Source organism: Sarcophilus harrisii, chromosome 2, assembly GCF_902635505.1.
Source record: "Sarcophilus harrisii chromosome 2, mSarHar1.11, whole genome shotgun sequence".
Classification (NCBI taxonomy): domain Eukaryota; kingdom Metazoa; phylum Chordata; class Mammalia; order Dasyuromorphia; family Dasyuridae; genus Sarcophilus; species Sarcophilus harrisii.
In genome coordinates, this window is record NC_045427.1 from 19446129 (window position 1) to 19467730 (window position 21602).

General features: G+C 47.4%; 1 protein-coding gene across 1 annotated transcript in view; it reads left to right on the forward strand.

Annotated features, from left to right (window-relative positions):
• SFXN5 (sideroflexin 5) overlaps positions 1-21602 on the forward strand; it is a 193480-nt gene that overhangs the window by 56705 nt on the left and 115173 nt on the right. Inside the window, exons 4-5 of the mRNA XM_031949713.1 lie at positions 19076-19102; positions 19604-19658. Coding sequence (XP_031805573.1) covers positions 19076-19102; positions 19604-19658 — 82 coding nt within the window. The remainder of the gene's footprint in view (positions 1-19075; positions 19103-19603; positions 19659-21602) is intronic.

Here is a 21602-nt window from a genome sequence, read left to right on the forward strand (position 1 = left end):
GGCCTGGGTGGATGATGCTACCCTTAAAAGTAGTAGGGAAGTTAGGAAAGGGAAAGTTTTTGGGGAAAGATAATTCATTTTTGGACATGTTGAGTTCAAGATGTTTAAATGGATAGTTAGAGATGTCAGTGTGGAGGAAACAGAGGGGAAGGGCAGGATATGTAGATTGAAGAATCATCAGTATAGAGAGGATAAAGAATCCTTGGGAGCTGATGAGAGCACCAAGTTAAATATTATATTGAGAGAAGGGAAGAGGACCCAGGATTAAGCACAGGAACACATAGTCAGTGGGTGTGATTTGGATAAAGATCCAGCAAAGGAGACTGAAGATGAGCAGGAGAAAGTAATGGCAAGAAAACCCAGAATTCCTAGCAGCTCTTTTCGGGTGGCTAAGAATTGGACATTGAGGGGATGCCCAGTAATTGGGGAATGGCCGAACAAGGTGTGGTATATATTTGTAATGGAATAGTGCTGTGCTATAGAAAATGACAAACATGATGATTTCAGAAATACCTGGAAAGTCTTCCTGAACTGATGCTGAGTGAAGTGAGCAAAACAAGGAACATTGTACACAGTAACAGCAGCACTGTGGGGTGATCAGCTGTGATAGACTTCTCTTCTCAGCAAGGCAATGAGCTAAGATAATTCCAAAGGACTCAGAGTCGAAAAAGGATCTCTACCTTCAGAGAAAAAATTGACAAATCTGAATACAGACCAAAGCATACTATTTTCTCTACCCTCCCTCCTCCATCTTTCTCCTCTCTCCCTCCCTCCCTCCTTTCCTTCCTTCCTTTTTTTTCCTTCCTTCCTTCCTTCCTTCCTTCCTTCCTTCCTTCCTTCCTTCCTTCCTTCCTTCCTTCCTTCCTTCCTTCCTTCCTCCCTCCCTCCCTCCCTCCCTCCCTCCCTCCCTCCTTCTGGAAATAGAAATTACACGGGTATAATCTATATTGTATTGCTTACCATTGCAGGAAGGAGGGAGGAAAAGAAGAGAGGGATAAAATTTGGAATGCTAAATTTAAAAAAGAAAATACCCTAAATGTTAAAATTTGTTTTTACATATGATTGGGGGGGAAATAATTTTTTTTTTTAAAGGAGCTTGAACTAGGAAAAAATTATCTAGAGAGAAGAAAGTATCAGGAAGAGAGTGATTCACAGCGTCAGTGCTTTAAAGCTGACAGGAAGAATGAGGCTTGAGAAAAGGCCCTTAGATTTCACAATTAAGACTCGGTGACTTTTCCCCTTCCTGGAAGGGAGGAGTCTAGTGCTCCATGGAATGGTATTTCCCCTGTTGCTGAAAGAAGCAGGGGACCCAGCGAGGTGGAATGACTATTTTCTCCCCTTACTTCAAAGCCAGGAGAAAGGTGTTGCATAGAATGGTATTTCTCTTCTTCCATGGAAGTCTTAAGAGTCATAAGATGGGTCTTTGCTTTTAAAAAAAAAAAAAAATAATAATCCCTTACAGCATTTCCAAAGGCAGCTTGGTACCGCAGACATGCCTGAACTCAGGTCTTACCTCTAGCATGTGTGATCTTAGAAAAATCTTATGACTCCAATAGCTCTATGCGACGGTTCCCCGATGGAAGTGAAGAAGGGACCCCAAAACTCTAAAACTCCTTGAAGGAGAAAATTTCCTTAACTCTGCCTCAGTGCGAAGACACCCCAAAGAATCAGATAAAGTGGTTTGTCCAGGTGGGATTGGCTCAGTTTTGAGCAAAAGAATTCCAACCCTATTCAATTAAAGAAACTCATTCAATTCTACTCAAATTCAGCTCAAGCTGAAACCCAGCTTGCAACCAAAGGCCTCCTTATAAAAATGGCAATTAAAAACTCATTTCTTTGCAGAAGTTCTGGATGTGCCAACTATGCCATGCTTGCTATGCCAAGGAGGCCTCTGCCCACTGGAGAATATTCTTTTCCAGTGCTACCCTCTCTTTACCCTTGCACCAAACCCCGAGGGACTGCAGGGGAGCCAAACCTCTCCATTTGGTTCCCTGAACCCCAAACCTGCCACTAGATCTTATCATTTAACTCCCTCCCCACCAGAAACCCTAATCTCATTTTGGTTCCCTAAATCTAGACCTCATCATTTGTTTCCCTATAAAAGGGAACCCCCAAACTTAAACCTCATATTTTTGGTTCCCTAACCAGGAACCCCCAAAACTAGACTTCACCTCATCAGGAGTTTTCTACGCAAGTTCAAACCCTCCCCCCCAAAAAAAGTATCCTTTCAGTTAGTCTCTTTGCGAGTATTTCAGCTAGACTGATATAAGTTTTTAGGTAGTTTTGCAGCAAAGGGATTGAGGAGGAACTAGAACCATTTAATCCATTTATTAAGCACTTGCCGTGTGTCAGGCAAGAGGCATGGATAGAACCGGACCGAGAATTGGGAAGTCCTGGCTGGCTGATGCACCTCTTGTTCTCAGTTCTAAGATCATAGATTGCTGAGAAGACGCCGACCTTCATTGGTAGAATTTCCTCACCTAGGAATTCAGTGAAATAAGAAGTCCAGGCCCTATCAAGAACTGCTTCAAGTAGGCACTGGGCGCTGTGGATGCAAACTAAACATACGGATGGGATACGTAGTAGCTCACATTCTACATGCTTCAAGTTTAAAGTGTGTTTACGGTGTCCTCATTTGATCCTTGAAACCAACAGGAGAGAGAGTTGTATGGGAAATAGTTCTTATTGGGACCCAGTTTTCATCCCAGTTCTGCAGATAAGGAAAGAGGTTTAAGGGGTAACTTGCCCAAGGGCAGGGAGAACATTGTACACAGTAACAGCAGCATTGTGGGGTGAACAGCTGTGCTAGACTTCTCAGCAGTGCAATGAACTAAGACAATCCCAAAGGACTCAGAGTGGAAAAAATGTTCTCTACTTTCAGAGAAAAAATGGATACATCTGAATACGGACTAAAGCACACTATTTTTTCTCCCCTCCCTCCCCCATCTCTCATTTCACTTTCTCTCCCTTCCCTTCCCTTTCCCTCCCTTCCTTCCTTCCTCCCTCTCTCCCTCCCTCCCTCCCTTCCTTCCTCTCTCCTTCCCTTCCTTCCTCTCTCCCTCCCTTCCTTCCTCTCTTCCTTCCTTCCTTCCTTCCTTCCTTCCTTGCTTCCTTCCTTCCTTGCTTCCTTCCTTCCTTCCTTCCTTCCTTCCTTCCTTCCTTCCTTCTTTCCCTCCCTCTGTCCCTCCCTCCCTCCTTTTTTGATCAAGCATCTTGATCTTAGGATCCCTTTAAGTTCTTAAAATAATATTATTGAGGACCCCAGAGATATTTATTTGCGTGGGTTATTTGTATCAACCAACATTGAACATTTTCTGTATTAGAAATTAAAGCATCTTAGTTTTATTATGAAAACAACTTTGATCAATAAACATTTATTATGTGTCTGCTCTGATGTCCAGGCACTATGCTGAGTTCTGGGGACATCAAGGCAATTTGAGAAGTACTGGTGTTCAGGGTCAAGGAGGTGCTAATCCCCGCTCTCTTGTGCCCTCCCAGGCCACACATGGAGGCTTGTGTTTAGTTCTGGGGGCTGGCAGAGGAAAGACATCAATGAACTGAAGAGTATATGGCAGGTGGGGAAGGAACTGGAGGTGTTTCTCCTGGAGAAGAGGGAGGGGGACATGATAGCTGACTTGAAGATTTGAAAGTCTGGCACATGAGAGGCGTTGGACTTGTTTTGTATGACCCCAGAGAGGGGAAAATGGGGGGAAGTTGTAGAGATGCCAGTTGAGTCATTGCCAAAAAAAAAACTAATCGATAATTTTCCCCAAGTGGAATGAACGGTCCCTGGAAGGAGGGGAGGGCTTCCTCTCACTGAAGTCCTTCAGGAGAGTCAGGAGAGTGCTTGGAGAAGGCTGAGATGGTCTAGATGGCTCCCAAATCCTTCATCTCTGGCATTGGGAGAGTTCCCTCCTTTAGTCCCTCCATACTCAGACTTTTGAGCCTCTCGTGTTCCTGCCTCCCTTCTTCCAAGGATCACGTGTGCTCCCCAAGCATGTGGATCGAAAGCCTCCCCAAAACTCAGATGGCCCAGAAGGAAATTGGGTTGTGACTAATTTAAATTTACAAGTGAAATCTTCAGGGAGGAGTTAAATATTGTCCAGTCTCCCAGCCTTCTTTTTCATTGCTCTTCTTTCTCCCAGTTTCATTAAACACGAGCTCCTGCAGCCGGATCTCAGGTACTCAGGGGCTGATGAGCTCCTCTGTGAATTTCCCAGACCTCCTGCTGCCTTTGTCTCCCCTTTGTCTCTTAGAGGTAGTAGCCTATCTCAAGTCCCTAGACTAGAAGCTGGACAAGCTGGGTTCTATTCTTGATTCTGTCACTCAGTAACCAGGACCCACTTAATAGGTAAGTAGGTAGCTAGTGCATTTATTAAATACCTACTGTTTACCAGATTTTGCACTAAGCCCCAGGGGTGCAAATACAAACTAAGGAGGTATCCATGCCCTCAGGGAGCTTATGTTGCAATGGTAGAAGATTACATAAAGGGCACCTGGGGTGGAGATGTGCGCTATGCAGTGGAAAGGTCTGGTTCTTGGCCAAATAAGGCAGAAGCTCAGCTATCCCAGCCCAGGGGCACAGGGCCCAGGGGCAGAGTTCTGACTTCCAGGTAGAGAGGCTGGGAGGGGATGGAGGGGATGGTGGCTTGAGTGAAGGCAGCCATGCATCTTTGAAAATAGAGCTCAAAGCCTTCTACCTCATGGGCGTCACCATTGGCTAAAACTAGAGAATGGAGATGAAAGCCTTTGAACAAGATAAGAACACTGACGACGGGAGGCTTTGTTGGGCTTTCCTGTTTACCAGAACCTCAGAACAGAGTGGCGCTGATCGCAGAGGATTCTGGGGGAAGGTTTGGCCGTAGAGGGGACTGAAACTTTTCTTCCAAGTGAAGGTTTTGTTTCTTGGTTTGTGCTGAGGCTGGGGCGGGCGGGGGGACAGCAGGAGAGATTCCAGGCCCCGCTGGCTGGCGTGGCAAAGAGCTGGCCGTTGGCTGGATAGTGGACAGGCCAGTTGAGAGAGGCTGAGGCCGGCTCCTAGGGCCCTCCCGCTCCTGTTTCTCCCTGCTGTGCCATGGTCCTGAAGGGGCTGGTTCGCTCATTCATTCCTGGCCTGAGATCTATCAAGACCCAGTCTCTGGAGCAGAAATGCCCAGAAGAGCAGAGTGACCTCCAACTCCCTCCCCTCCCCAGGATGGAGTCCTGCCTGCTCGCCCCTCCCGGCCCTCCCCGAGCAGCAGACATTCCGAGGTGGCACCTGCCTCTCTTCCTGGGCTAGCCCCGGCCGCATTGTTCTTCTAATTGCTGAAGCTGCATCTGTGTCCCCTGGGCTCCAGGAGCTTCCTCCGGGCCCAGCGGAGTGGCAGATTGGAGAGACAGATTGATGCTGGCGAGTGAGCAAAGGCAGAAGTGCAGGGAGGCAGAGTTGGGTGGGGACCAGCTCCTGGGAAAATGAGGGAGGGGGGAGCTCGGATGGAGGCTTTGGGGGAGGGTGCACTCAGAAGCCCACCCCTGTACTAGGGGTTTACTGAGCGGAGGAGACCCGGACTTACAAAGACCCGCTCCCCGACCTTGAGATGCTGCATTCTTGGTTTGGCTGCCTGGCATTCGGGCAGGGGAACGGAGCCGCAATGCCAGGGAGTTCTACTTTCCCACCCACGAAGTCATTTGTACTCCCATAAAAGCTCAGAGGCAAGCGGGCCGGAGGTCATAGGACTGCAGGAGCCAAGGCTCAGAGCCCAAAGGGGCCTTAGAGGCTGCATTTCACAGAGGAGACCACTGAGACAGGGAGGTTATGGCCAAGTTGCTTGCCCAAGGGTACACAGCATTTAAGCCCATCTGACTCCAGAGCCGTGATGGCTCTCATTGGAAACCCTTGAAAGGAAATTCAGAGTTCAGCCTCCCCTGCAGTCTTCCTGACAGCATCCCAGGCTTTTATGGAGCACTTCCAGTGACGGGGAACTCACTACCTAATTTTTCTCCTGACAGCTTGAATTCTTAGGTGGTGCTTTCTTATATTGAGCCAAAAGCTGCTTCCATAACCCCTGCTGGTTGTGGTAGATCTGCCTTCTGAAGCTAGAAGACTAAACCTTGCCTGTAATTACTTTCAGACACCCCTTAGGAGCTCATTCAGCTTGAGCTGGGCAGGCCCCTTCTTACTATGGTTTCCTCCCTTTGGTTCTACCCTTCGGTTGTTGGCTTAGAGTGGGGCTGTTCTCCTCCTCCTCCAAGGTGAGCCAGGAGGCAGAGCTGAGGAGGGAGAATATTCCTGCTGGGGAGAGAATCAGGGGAAATGCCCGGAGCTGAGAGAGAGGGGGTCTCGTTCAGGGAACAGGAGGCCGGCGTCACTGAGTGAAAGAAGACGTGGCAGGGAGTCTGATGTTAAAGAAAGGCAAGGGGTAAGGGGGCAGATTATGAAGGACTGAATCAGAGCAGCTTGGATTTGAGCCTGGAGGTGACAGGGAACCCATTTTATTGAGTAGGAGGGGAACGTGGTTGGACCTGAACTTTAAGAAGATCCTTTTGGTGACCGGATGTAGGATAGTTGGGGCAGGCAGAGCCACTGGCAGCCATTACAATAATCCAGGCATGAGGAAACAGGGGCCTTCTCTAGAGTGAGATCAGTGTCAGAGGAGGGGAGGGAGCATATTGGAGGGATGTCGCAAGAGCCAAGTCAACAGAGTTTATCAACAGGTTTGATATGGGGTTGTGAGATAGGAATCCAAGATGACTTCCCAGCATCCTTCACTTTCATTGCCCTCTGCCCTCTCCTGTGGCCACTTCTCTAGCCCAGGGCCTCATTGCCTGTCACCTGGACTATACAGTAGTTTCCTGATTGCTCTTCTTTGTCTCAAGGGTCTTCCCACCCCAATAACACAAGCTTCCAAAATGTTTTGGTAAAGTACACATCTCATCATATCACTCTTCTACTCAACAAACTCCAGCGACTCCCTGGGACCTCTAGGATCAAATTCACCTCCTCTGTTTGACATTTAAAGATTTTTATAATTTGATTCCCAGTCTACTTTTCAGTCAACAAACATTTATTAAGCACCTGCTGTGTACCAGACATGAGGCTGAGGGTAAAGATACAAAAAGAAGCAAAAAACGAAACGTGCTCTCCAGGACCTCACGGTCCAATGGGAGAGACAACAAACAAGTAGCAAAGAAGCTATATACAAGATAAAAAGGAAATAAAGGAGCCACTAGAATTAAGACTTGAGAAATGCTTCCTGTAGAAGATGGGATTTTAGATGAGACTTAAAGGGAGACAGAGAAGCCAGGAGACAGAGCTGAGGAGGGAGACTATTCCAGGCTGGTAGAGAGCAGGAGAAAGGCCCGGAGCCGAGAGAGAGAGGGTCTTGTTCAGGGAACAGTTAGGAGGCCGTTGTCACTGAATGAAAGAAGACATGGCAGGGAGCCAGATGTAAAACAACAGGAAAGGGTGGACCTGGGGGGCAGATCATGAAGGACTTTGAACACCAAACAGAGGACCTTGGGTTTGAGCTTGGAGGTGATCGGGGACCACTCCTCCATACACTCCCAGTTTATTGAATAGGAAGGAATATGGTTGGACCTGCATTTTTTTTTTTTTCTTTTTTGCTGAGGCAGTTGAGGTTAAGTGACTTGCCCAGGGTCACACAGCTAGGAAACGTTAAGTGTCTGAGACCAGATTTTAACTCAGTGGACCTGCATTTTAAGGAAATCATTTTGGTGACCGGATATAGCATAGTTTGGAGATGGAGCAGGCAGAGCCACCAGCAGCTATTGCAATGATCCAGGAATGAGGAAATAAGGACCTTCCCTGGAGTGAGATCAGTGTCAGAGGAGAGGAGGGAGCATATTGGAGGGATGTTGCAAGAGCCAAATCAACAGAGTTTTATCAACAGGTTCAACCTTGCGGGGGTGAGATAGTGAGGAATCCAAGATGGCGCCCAGATAGCTTGAGAGATGGTATTGCCCTCTTCCATGATAGGGGAGGGGGAGGGCAGAGCTCCTGGGGGAAAGGGGAGATCGATTTGGGCATGAATTTAAGATGCATATTAGAATCCAATTGGGGATCTCTCTGAGGCTTTTGGAGATGTGAGATTGGAGGTCGGTGGAAAGGTTAGGGCAAGAAAGGGAGAATCAGGAATCAGCGTAGAGACGGTAAATAAATCTTGGGAGCTGATAGGATCACAAGTGAGGTAGTTAGAGGGAGCATGTCCAGGACAGAACCCCGAGGACATCTATGTTAGACTCAGCAAAGGAGACAGAGATTAGAGGAGGAAAAGCAGGAGAGCGAGTCCTGCAAATCTAAAGAGAGGAGAGTACCAAGAAGCGTTATCAGCAGTGTCAAAGGCTGCACATACGTGTGTGTGTGTGTGTGTGTGAATATGTGCGTGAGCGTGTATGTGTGAGAGTGTGAGTGAGTGAGGTCAGAGGGAATGGGGACGGGGAAAAGGGGGAAGGGGGGGTATTGGGCAGCTGGAGAGCCCGGCGACATTGGAGAGGGGGGTTCTGATGAAATGGCGAGGTCCAAAGCTGGATTTTAAGAGAGTGGAGGGATCTTTTCATGGAGCTTGGCCGCAAAGGGCAGAGGAGATGTGGGGCGATAGCAGGATTAAGTGGGCTCTTTTTGATGATGGTAAACAACAGAGGGGGCAGCCTGCTGAAGACAAGATGGAATGTAGAGGGGTTAGCCCTAGGAAGGACATCACATGAGACAAAGTGAAGGGAGAGAGCGCAAAGGCTATTTGTGGCCCCATTTGGGGTTTTCTTGGCAGAGAAGCTGGCGTCATTTGTCATTTCCTTCTCTGGCTCATTTGACAGATCAGGAAACTGAGGCAAACAGGGTGACAGATTTGCCCAGGGTCACCCAGCTAGTAAGTGTCCAAGCCTGGATTTGAACTTCCGGGCTCTAGGTCTGGTGTTCTATTCACCACAGTGCCACCTAGCTCCAGCTGACAGCCAGGAGATGAGTTTTATTGTGAAACCTGGGGCAAGGTCCTCAGCTGGGAGAAAAGGAGGGGGAGGAGCCAGGGAGGTTTGAGGAGGAGTGAGAAGGTTCCCTATGGAGACTGTTACAAGGAGCAGATAAGAGAAGTATTGTAAGATTGCCGCGTAGTGGTGAGGACCCAGATGAGGATGTACAATATAAATTGGTGGTGTATTCACTTAGAACCGTAATTTTCTCTTTCTTCATTCAGTGACATGGGTATGAGGGCAACGTAGTTGGAGAGTGAGGGTGATCCAAAGCAGAGGTGTGGCTGGGCACGATCCTGGGCCCATGTGTGTGAGTGTATGAGTGTATATGTGTGTGAAAGTGTATGTGTGTGTGTATGTGTGTAAGTATGAGTGTGTGTGAATGTGAGTGTGTAAGTGTGAGTGTGTGTGTGTAAAATCCTGATTTGATCACCTGATGTCCCCATCTTCCTTTTTGCCTTCCCCTCACCCCCCACCTGGTGTGATAATGTCCCTTCTGCGCATCCCCCAGGAGGCCTAAGGAATCCATGGCCAAGATCAGATGAAAATCCAGGTCTTCAGACTTCTAGGTCAATTTAGTTCAATGAAACAAACATTCATTAGCCAGCTCCATGCTGGGAACTGGAGATACAGAGACACATGAAATAAGACCTCAGACAAGGGCAGGAAGGGGTAGAATACGGCGTCCTGGCTTCCTCTGTTTCCAGGATCCTTCTAGTCCACTTGGCGAATTCTGAGGTTCCTGCTTCTCGAGGAAGTTCTTGGTGCACGAACGATCCCCATCTTCCTCTTCATTGCTCTGTCTCGCCATCTCTGTCCTGAGGTGATTCAGGGCAATAGATTTGTGATGGAGAGAACCATCTGCACCCAGAAAGTGTGCATCACAACAGAGTATTTGTACCTTAAAACAATAGCAAGCAGGGCAGCCAGGGGGTGCAGTGGGTAGCACACCAGCCTTGAAGTCAGGAGGACCTGAGTTCAAATGTGACCTCAGACACTTAACATTTCCTGGCTGTGTGACCCTGGGTAAGTCACTTAATCCCAATTGCCTTGGGGGAAAAAAAGGCAAGCATTTATTGTTTGCAAAGCACTTCCCCCACTATCTTTGCCCTTGACAGCAATACTGTGAAAGAAATGCTTTTATTATCCCCATTTTACACATTAGGAAACTGAGGCTGGCAGAGGCCTACTCATCATACCACAGTGCTATTGAGTACTTGAGTTTCCCAGTTTTCCCCTGATAAGGGGGATGTAGGGCAAGCTGAGGCTTGAAGAAGGAAAGAACATTGAGCAGGGCTTGTGGGAAAGGGCAATAGGTGTGGAGAGAGCCTTCTGGGGCTTCTAGTTTGAGTAATGACTGATGCTGAATGTCCCAGTGTTCATGACTAGGCCAATTGTGGTCTCAATTGTGGTCTCCTGCAGGGCTAATGTTAAAGGCCTCTGGGAGAGTGAAACCCCAAAGATGGCGTCTCCGGGCCTGGGACGCGGGCCTGGCCTTGGCAGCTCCCTCAAGCGGGCATGGGGAGGGAGGTGAGGTGGCTTCCCTGAGGAGACTTTGTTCAGGGGGATGGGGGATGGGGGGATGGGGGGGAGGGAGAGTCGGGGCTTGTTTGGGGCTTAGGAGATGGCTTCCCTCCCGTCTTCCTGGCGAAGGGCATCGGGTTGGCCGAGGAACTGTTGGGAGACTTTACCCTCTCCTGGGCTTGTGTTCCCCCTTCCTGTGCTCCCTGGCATCAGGACCCGGCAGCAAACGGTGAAATGGCCCCTGACCAGGCAGCCTCTGCTGGGGGATAAATGGCTTTTCTTACACTGTTGCTCAAGAGTGAAATGGTCCGTTGGCAGGAAATTGTCTCCCTCCCCCTCCTCCCTCCCTCCCTCCCTCCCTTTCTTCTTTCATTCTTTCCTTGTCCTTCTACCCTTTCTCTCCCTTCCTCATTTTTCTTTCTTTTCTCTCATTTTCTTTCCATTCTTTTCTTTCTGCTTCATTTTCCTTTCTTATTTCTCCCTCTTTCTTTCTGTTTTTGTTCTCTCTCTCTTTCTCTCTGTTTCTCTGTCTCTGTCTCTCTATCTCTTTCTCTGTCTCTCTGTGTCTTTCTGTTTCTTTGTCTGTCTCTCTCTCTCCCCCTTCCTTTCTCTGTTCCTCCCTCCCTTCCTCCCCCTTCCAATCAGGTGGTCATGGGGAGTATAGCACCTTGATTATCCATTATCACTAGCATTTATGAAGAAGTTTTACAAATATTAACTCATTTGGTCCTCACAACAACCCTGGGAGGCAGGTGCTATTATTATTCCCATTTTGCAGATGAGGAAACTGAGGCTGACAGAGGTTGAATGACTTGCCTAGTGACATATAGCTAGTAAGTGTTTGAGGTAGGATTGGAACTCAGGTCTGACTATCCATTTCTACTTTTCCTGGCTGTGGTTTCTAGTTTCCCAACTCATGACTTTTGAAAGATTTGTGACAATGGTCAGGCAGCGGAGAGAATCACCAAATCCAGTGCATAAGTACCTTCTGTTTGCCTGGCATTTTTAATCTGCTATTGTGAGATTACTCAGGGCCTGTGGCCAGAGCTCAGTCTAGAACAGTTCTTTACCCTTTGTTTGCTCAAACAGACTTTTTGACAATCCTGTATAGCTGATGGATGACTGGGCACCAAATATATTGAAACGCAGCCATCATGGACCCCAGCTTAAGAGCCCCTCAACCTCTAGACCAGAAGAAAGGAAAAAGAAAAGAAGGGAAGAGAACAGGGGGGCCATTTACTACAAATGGGCTGTTTTACTCTTTAATAGCAGTTTAAGAAAAGTAATCTCCCACAGAGGAGGCTGTTTAGTCATCGGTCCCTAGGCCTAGAGATAGAGGGGCAGTCCCTTAGCATTCCCTTCAGTTTCAGCCATGTTACCCATGAGCCTTTTAGAGCAATGTATGTTGCTAAAGAATCTTTAAAGAGGTATTTTATTCTGCCTGACAACCTGCTTATAAAAGAATTACTTCACCAAGTGTAATGGGGTCTTGTCTTCTCTCTCCCTTTCTTTCCATTTTCTGACTGGGTCCTGTTGCCACAGAACCTTTGCAGAAACCTGCCCACTCCTTTCCAGCTCCTTCATGGATGATGCTTTTAATACGTCTGGACATAGGTCTCTTAAAGCCTGGTAGAACTGTGTGGGTTGGTACTTCCCAACCTGTTCTCAGCGCCTAAGTAATGGAGAATGTCTACTGAAGAATCCCAATTGAAAACAGATTGCCTCTAAATGCTGATGTTTTCTGGGTAATCCCATTTGTGGATGACAGTGTTCTGCTCGCATCAAACTCTGAAACACTGTAGTTCCTTCTAAACGAACTCCAAAATGATTCATAAAATTATAGAAGTCATCAAAATTCCCTGATTTTGCTTTGTAGAAAACCAGGAGTTAGATGATTTACTCAAGATCACACAATCTTCCAACTCCAAACCCAGTGTTCTTTCCATTTATTCTAACTATCCACATGAGAAAAACCAAATAGATGAAGAATACCTAATATTCAGACTCTGATATGCAGTTTGTGTATCTGGTATTACTGGTAAATTCCATATGAGTATGTTGGACAATCACTGTAGATGGATAATGAATCAGACCCAGAATTAAGGGAAGGAGTGTGGATGGAACGGCGTTTGGGAAATTGCATTGTTTTTAATGAGCCTCCAGCTTCTTGAAACAAAGGTTCCTCTCTAATCTAATATTCTCCTTTTGAGAAGTTGTAGTTTTATTAGTACCTTTTTTTTTAATAATGGAAGTTATTGTCTAAACATGTCACCCTTTTAAGCCCTTTGTAGTGACCTTTTCCTTATATTAAAAAAAAAATAATTACACCCAAATGGATGCTCACACAAGCGCATCCGACAGGCCCGTCTGGGCAAGGTTTTGGGGAGAATCGCACAACAGCTGCGAAGGATGACCAGAGTGCATGAGTTGCTCTCTGCGACTCTTGATCTTAGATTGATGAGCGAGCTCCTCAGGAGCGATGAACAATTATTGTTACGGTCTTTTCAGTCCAGCCCAACGCTCCATGACCCCATTTGGAGTTTTCTGGGCAAAGAGACTGAGCGGTTCGCCGTTTCTTTCTCCAGCTTGCTTCTGCAGATGAGGAAAGTGAGGTAAACAGTGACTTGCCCAAGGTCCCACAGCTACTAAGTGTCTGAGGCTGGATTTGAACTCGAGCTGAGTCTTCCTGACTTCTTGCCTCGCACTATCTACTAGAGCTCCGCCTAGCGGCCCTAGCTGAATAGTGCAACTAGCACTTAATGTTTTAAAGTACTTTAAACATGATTTCTCATTTGATCCCCACAAGAACCTTGTGCTGTTATTGTCTCCATCTTACAGATGAGAAAACTGAGGCTGAGAGATATGAAGGGATCTGTCTAAGGTCATAGCCAGTGAGGTGTCCGAGGAGGGACTCAGACCTGGGTTTTCCTGGTGCTGAGTCAAGCTCTAGCCATTGTACCACCGTCTCCCCCACACATGGGGCCACAGAGCTGAGACTTGGCTCGGCTTCCTCCAGGTTCAGTGTTTTCTGGCTGCACGGGATCTTCCTGCAGTACATCCGGGCTTCAGACTCCGGCTTCTTAAACCCCGTAATGGGACTTGGAACTGAATGGGGGGTCGGGAAGTTGTGATTTATTGTCAGTAAATGCCTGATTTGCACATCTGTTTGATGAACTTATAGACCCGGATCACATAAGGATTTCTCAGGTGAAAAGGGTCACGGGACTCATTTCCCATGATCCCTCTCAAAGTCCTGGCCAGAACTGCCCCTTGGATGTTCCCTGTTAAGGTCATTGCCGCCCCTGCCTCCGTGTCTTACCCGGCCCGGCCCGTACCTGCCCTGTTCTCCCTCTCTCTAGGGCTCGGCAGCTGCTGCTCCTGGGCGTGTCCACAGAGAAGAAAATACCAACTGATTTGGGCTTTGGCGTAGGAAGCGGAGCCTCCCTCCCCCCCCAGTCTCCCCCCCCCCCTTGCCGCTGGGGGTCACAGTCAGGATGTGGCAGAAGTGGGATTTGAACACGTATTTCTGGTTCGGAGGCAGATAGAGAACACAGAAGTCTATCTAAAAGACAGGCAAAGCCTCTTGGGTAGAGTCACTAAGGGCTGGGAGAAGCTAGAGATGCCCCGGAAGGGGAGGCTGGACCCGGACGGGGAAGGGCTTCCCATGCCAAAGAATGGTTTGTATTTTATCCTGGAGGCACTGGGGAGCCCCTGAATCTCCTAGAACAGAGGTGACAGGCCAGGTCACTAAGCATTTATAAACACTATGTTCGAGGCCCTGCTAAAGCCCTGGGACAAACAAAGGGGGCAAAAATAGGCTTGAATCCATGCTTTAAAAATCACATTTGACCGCCCTGTGATGTTTGTCCTGGAGGTCATGGGGAGCCACCGGACTTTTCTGAGCTGGAGGGTTATGAGGTTAGAATGGCTTGAGGACTCTGGGAGAGCCCTTAGCTGGAGAGGTTGCCCCCCCTTTCACAGGTGACCCCAATAATCCAGAAAGGTGGCTTCTTACCCAGTGGGCCCAGAGCCTGCCCAAGAGCAGGTTGTTGGGCTCCCCCTGCTGGTGGCTGCTTGGTCAAATAGCTGGCCCCTGACCGGCCTCTGCCAAAGACTCTGGGTGACCTGATGAGGAAGGTTCGGCTTCCCCTGAGGGAAAACACTCCCAAACCACCGCGTTTCCCGCTCTCCTGCCTCCCCTTTCTCCTGCCCCTTCCCCTTTTCATTCTCTCTTCCTCTGCCATGTGGTGCTGGGGAAATAGAGTTAGATTTGGAGCCAGAGGTTTTGGATTCAAATGCTGACTCTGCCCCTTTTAGCCCCAATCGTTTCTTTGACCTCAGTTTTTTCAGCAGTTGGAGGAGGGTTTGACCTTGGTGACCTTGGTGTCCTGCCCAACACTAGTTCTTTCATCTTCGTTACCCCAGGAAGAAACGGGTAATCGCACCCACCATCAGCTCATCTTTATTGGGGAGCCGTTCCCTGAGAGGGTCCAGAGAGAGTAGTAGGGAGCCCCAACACTGAGTCAGTATGTGTGGGACAGACACTCAGTGCCCAAGGCAAATCCCGGCGTTCCCGTATATCGGGGAGTGGGCGAGCTCGAGGGACCTCCTCCCACGTGTGCAGACGGGCCGTGGGGCCGTTCTTTCCTCTAGTGCCCTAGGACCACATGCACAGAAAGGGGCAGCTTTCCCAGGGAGCCCTGGGTTCCAGGCTCCCTTTCAGCATGGATCAGCTGATCATGTCAACTGTAAAACAGGCAGGATAAGGCCTCCACTGACTATCTGAGGAAAGAACTTTGTAGACCTCCAAGTCCACACAAAGTATCCCATGCAAGGCTCAAAACTGCACTAAGACTTTCGGGAGAGCCCACATCAACAAGATTATAGATTTGCCGTCAAAGACACCTTGAGGACCATCTGGTCCAGTCTCCCCAGCCAAGATCCAGATGTACAAATGCTTGCTCAAGGTTGTGAGAAAGCAAGATTCAAACCCAGATCTGACTCCAAGCTCAACACCTCCCCCCACCCCTGAAATGTAACATGCTCCCTATTCTTTTTCTTTTTTTTGGGGGGGGGCGATTAGGTGACTTGACCAGGGTCACACAGCTAGGAAGTGTTGTGTGTCTGAGATGGATTCAAGTTTACCTGGCTCCTGGACCAGCGCCCTACCCATTTCCCCATCTAGCTGTCCCTGAGCTCCTCCAATATCTGCTAAGTATCGAACTGCTGAGCTTCCGTGTTTAGACAAGATGGAGCGGGCTCAGAGTGGTTTGGCGCTAGACTCCCCACACCCCCATTTCTGTGGCCATTACGGCTACATTTGGTCATTGAAGTTTAAACCCTTCAACTCAGAGCATCTCAGATATTTGAGGAACCTGGGAGAGCATCTTGTCGCCCCTTCTATTTTGCAGCTAAGGGAACTGAGACCCAGAGAAGGGAAGTCACATGACCAAATTTCCAGCTTTAGTAAGTGGAAGATACCAAAGCGGTGCCTTCTGGATGTACCAAGTGTCTTGCCCAGGCTCGGCCAGTTAGGAAGTATCAGTCCAGGTTGGGAATCAGGTCCTCCAGACTCTGAGCTTGGTGCTCCCTGCACTGTGGTGTCTCCTAGCTGTGGCGCAAACCTCACAAGGTGGTGCTTTTCTTGGTTTTAACCAGCCTTAGGATTTCATCTCGGTGAGAAGCTTCCTCCACCAGTACAGGTGGGACTTTTCTGAGATTTAAAGCTGGCTGGGGTGTTTGCCCAGTGACCAGGGCCACACAGTCACTGTACATTAGAGGATTGATTTGCACCCAGGTCTTCCTACTACCCACTTTGGCAAAGGTTCACAGGATCGCAGATTTAAAGCCAAAAGTGCCATAAAGGTTATCTTGTCCAATCTCCTGTTTTACAGATGAGTCAACTGAGGCTCAGAGAATAGCCTCGGATATAGCTAGGAAGTGTCAGAGCCAGGATTTGCCGCATCTTCCTGTCCTTAGTAGCTGTTTGTCTCCAGTAAGAATATATTTAAAGCTCTAACAAAATCTGTATGTACGGAGCAGCTTGGTGGTACGGTGGAGAGAGAACCAGCCCTAGAGTCCGGAGGACCCGAGCTCAAATCTGAGCTCAGACCCCTGACATTTACTGTGCCACCCTGGACAAGTCAATTAAGCCCAGTTGCCTTGCCATTCTCCCCCAGTTTAAACCTCTGCAAAAGTTCACTATGACCAAGTACGCCTCAGAAACGTTGGTTTCCATGCCCGTTATCCATGCCCGTGTTTGTCCTGCTGCTTGGAAGGCTTGATTTTCTTTCCAAACGAGGGGGCAAGACTTGATCCGGCCTTCTCAATATAATGAACCCACGGGGAGAATTCAAGGAATTCATAAATTTGGATAGAAAAAAGTTGTTTTTAAACTAATTTTTAACAAATGAAGAATTTTCTTCAATTGTGAATTTAAAAACTCCTTGGAGCAAGCAGCCATAGGCTTCCTCAGACTGCCAGAGGGGTCTAAGCCACACAAAAACTAGGGGATCCTGGAAATTTGATCTCTAAGATCCCTTTTGGCTTCAAGCTTTACAAGCCTCTGACCTGTCATTCCAAAGTTTTTACAACCTTCAATGCTCAGCGGTGTCTCCTCCAAGAAACCTTCCTTGATAATGCTTTTCCCATGATTTTTCCCATCCCAGCATTAAATCCCCCCAGCTTTTATAGAATGTACACCAGAATTGACTGCCTGACTCTTGTGGTCTTAGAATAATTGCTTATTGTTTAATTTGTACAAAACTTGGTTCCTCGACTGGCTCGTGAGCTCACCAAGGACGGTTGCTGATCTGTGACCATCAGGCCTCTGAACGGCCTTTGACTTGTCACAGAGGTCAAGTGTCTTTTTGCCCAGGGTCACCCAATAAATGCCCAAGGTGGGTTTACACCCATCTTGCTGGGGGAAGGGAGAAATTGTAGAGAGAAAGATTTCAGCCCAATATAAGGAAAATGCAACACTTAAAAGTGTTTGATATTGGAAGAGGAGATAGACTTCCCCATCATAAAAGGTTTTTATCTGAAGACTAGATGACCACTTGGTTGGGTATTCTCAAGGGATTGATGCATCAGCTATGAACTGGATCAGATAATGACCTCTGAAACCCCTTCTAACTGTTATATTTGGCTCTATAATGGGTTTGCTGTGTGACCATGAGCAAATGCCCATATCTCTTTGGGATTCAGTTCATGCTTCCATAAAGTGAAGGTCTTGAATTGGAACTTATCTCAAGACTCTGGCCGTATGGGTGTGACATCCAGACACTTAAGGGGCCAATGGGAGCAGTCAGGAGCTTGTCCAGCTCCCTCATATTGTGCCACTTGCCTCAGAGATTATTCCCGGTTTCTCCCATCAATAACTTGTTTGCACATAGCTGTTAGTATGTTGTACCTGGCATTAGGCTGTGAGATATTTGAGGACAATTGTTTCTGCTTAAATTTGTTCCTCCCTGGGCTTAAAATAGCACTAATAAAAGACTGAACTAGTGCCAGCTCTACCCTTGACTGGGCCCAGTTTTCGTAGCTTTTTGGAGAACTCAGCTTTTGAAATGCTCATTGAGAGCCAGGTGTGTACCTGCCCTCCACCTAGGAGGACCTGAGTTCCCATCCGGCCTCAGACACTTACTAATTGTGTGACCTTGAACAAATCATGATAGAGAGAGACAGACGAGAGACAGAGAGAGACAGAGACAGAGAGATTTGGTTTTAAAACTTTCTTACAATAATAGATTTAGATCTTGATAGAACTTTAGAGAGAACTGAGACCTGAAGAGGAAAGTAACCTGATTAAAGTCACAAATGGTCAGCTAGAGAGCTGAGATTTGAATGCAAGTCAAGGACAGGAAGTTGTTAGAAAAGCAAAGTTGGGTTTGATGTAAAAAATAATCTGCTAACAATCTGACCTATCTGAAAATAGAAGTTGTGCTCTTTCTCCCTTGTTAGAGATTTCCAAGTAGATGTGGGACAATCATGTCATAGAGAAACCATTCTTGGGCCTAAATAAATCAAGTAGCTTTTGAGCTCCCTTCTAGCTATTAGAATCTGTAATATTTGTATAACTGGGATTTACAACTGGATAAGACACAAGAAGGCTAATTCTTATCATCCTGCTTCATTCAGTTAGCCAACAAACATTTACTAAGCACTTACTATTTGCCAGGCAGGGTATTAAGCAGGGATACAAGGAAAGGGGGAAAAATTGCCTCTGATGAGGGAATCAACACACAAACAACTAAATACATACACAACATACACAGGGTAAATGGGACATAATCTCTGGGGGAAGGTATTGGCCTGGGAATGGGGGGTGTAGAAAAGGCCACTTTCAGAAGTGGGATTTATCTTGCAGCTAGCCAGAGAGCTCAGCGGCTGTAGTCAGCCCCCTGGGAGGTCTCAGGTCACCATCTCCCTCCCAGCTTCACAATTTAGACTTTAGATTCTGTTGCAGCCTTTTGTGTCAGTGTATCAAGCCTTTGTTACTACATGTTGTAACATCCTCTTTGTGTACCACACATTGTAATTTTCTCATTGAGTTAAACATTAATAGTTTCTTTTTCTTCTCTTTCAGCTTTGGAGTGCTCAGAAAATCAAGCAGGTATTTGATGGAGAATTTTTTTCCTCTCATCCTGAGCTCTCGGGCCTTCCCTAGATTGGGACTTCTCTCTTCCCCTCCTCTCTTCCCCTCCCTCAGCCTTTCTCATGAGTCACATTGTAGGCCACAATGGGGATTTCCCAAAGAGACTCAGTTGTCCTCCGTTAGTGCCTCTCTCCCTTTTGCTCCTGTTAGAAGGGGGTATAGGACTGGGACAACCCAAATCCTGCCTTTTTTGCTTCTGCTATGGTCACAACTCAAGCCATGAATCAGTGAGCTCTAGACATGGGGAGTGTGGGAGGGGCCAAAGAGGGTGAGCTTTTGGGACTGAATCTGTTTATTGTCACATGAACCAGCTTGGGGTGCTCTGATTGACCACGTGCATTTTCTTTGGGGCATTCGCTTTTTTTTTCCCCACGCTGCTTCTGCTGATCTGCCTCCTCATTCCCCCCATCTGAACTCGCCCTTGTCTCAATACCGTGCTATTCCCTGACTGTCTTACAGGCCATCCTACACCCAGACACCAATGAGAAGATCTTCATGCCTTTTAGGATGTCGGGTAAGTCCTCATGGAGCTTTCTGTCCATCTGTGAAGCCCAAACTTTCGGCCTTAGACCTTGAAAAGCTGTTTCATGTCACAGGTCAATCCCTTCATGTGAGATACATTTAATTGTCCAAATTATGATAGGTAGGATTTGAATCTAGATCCTCTAACAGAGCTGGTGTTTTTGCCCTGTACCACGCTGTCTCTGTGCCCTTTGGGCTTCCTACTGCCAGTGCCCAGCTCCCATGTGCCCAGGGGATGGGCACAGTCCCCTGCCTATAAATATCACATTCTAACAGAGCTAGTGGTTTTGCCCTGTACCCCCCTATATCTCTGTGCCCTTTGGGCTTCCTACCTCCAGTGCCCAGCTCCCATGTGCCCAGGGGACAGGCACAACCCCCCGCCCACCAACACAACATAAACACCACTTAGTTGTTCCACCAGCCAGATGACTACTTCTCAGGCTAGACCAACCATTTGGAAAGTGGACCTCTCCCAATCCTTGTTCTTGCCCTTCTTTTGGATTTCCTTTTTAAAAAATCAAGTAGATTTTTATCTTTGTTACATTCCTCCTCCCCCCTTCCCATCCATTCAGGAGTGCTTTGGTGCCGGCTCAGACCAGCTCACGACATAGAGCCGGCTGTTAAATGTTCATTGTGAGCATTTACACCTTGGAAATCAACAAAAACTACAAATCAGGCCTTAATTTATTGTTTTGCTGATTGCTTAACCTTAATAAAGCAAGGGAAAAAATGTTAATAATACAGATTTTAAAGTGCATTGTGGGTGCGTGCGTGTGCATCTATAATAGCTGATTGTTAAACATTTACTAACATTTCCCTGCCTGGAGCCCTCCCTTTCCCTCCTCCCAAAAAGCCATCCTTTTTAACAAAAAGGTTTTTTTTTAAAGTTCAGCAAATGCAATCAACCAAAAGCTGAATGTCATATACAGCATCACCTCTTATGCTTTCTTTGGGTTGCCCTGCTTTCCCAGCCTCCCCACGACCCCTCCAGGAAGTCCTCTTGGAAGCATCACCCCAGAGAACTGTGATCCTTTCTTTGTTCTCTGCCCCAGTGAGTGCTGTTTCCATTAGTCATGGCACTTGGAGGGATCACTCTGTAAAGGAACCAACCGAGAAAGGCCCTAATCGAGCAGCTCGCTGTCCTCTTTTTAAGAAAACAAAATATTACCACCAACAACAGAGACAAAGGCTTCAGTATCTTTGAAACTGGCTACAGTGGACAAGGCAGTTAATTGTCTAGAACGCTCCCTTATATAGAAGCCATTTGCAGAGAAATGTTGCTGTGATGCATGAGCTCAGGTGGGACAAGCAGGGAAGGCTTCTTGGAATAGGGAAGATTTGATTTATGCTTCATGAAATTGGGGTGTGGGGAAGAGAGACTCATTTTATTAAGGGGGAAGGAAAAAAAACAAGAAAAAAAAAACATACCCCTTCCCTAAGTCTAATGGGAGGATTAGACGAGTGGATCTGGAACCTTGAACCTGTATGGTCTTAGAGATCAGAGCAGGAGGAAGCCAAAGCTGCTGGATTTCCCGGGGAGGTCAAGGCTAGAAGGGCAGGGCCAGCTTCCTCCAAAACTGGGTCTTGATGAGGACCTTGGGGGATGGACTGCATTTGGATGGAAAAGGTTTCGGGCTTGGAGGAGGTAAGTTTGAGAGCTATCTCTGCTAGGCCTGTGCAGTCTTGGCCAAATTGGGAGATCTTATGGCCCCAGAAGGAAACTTCAAGGGTGTGGAGTCTAACCCCCTCATTTTACATAGGAGGAAACTAAGGCACAGAGAGGTTAAATCACTTGCCTGAAGTCCTATCTCTTAAGTAACCTCTTAAGTGAGGTTATTTTCCTCAGTCTTAGCTAGGGGCTCTATCAGTTACATGCTCCTCTACCAGCACCAGAATCAGACACCTTGGGTTCTAATCCTGACCTTGACATTTGATA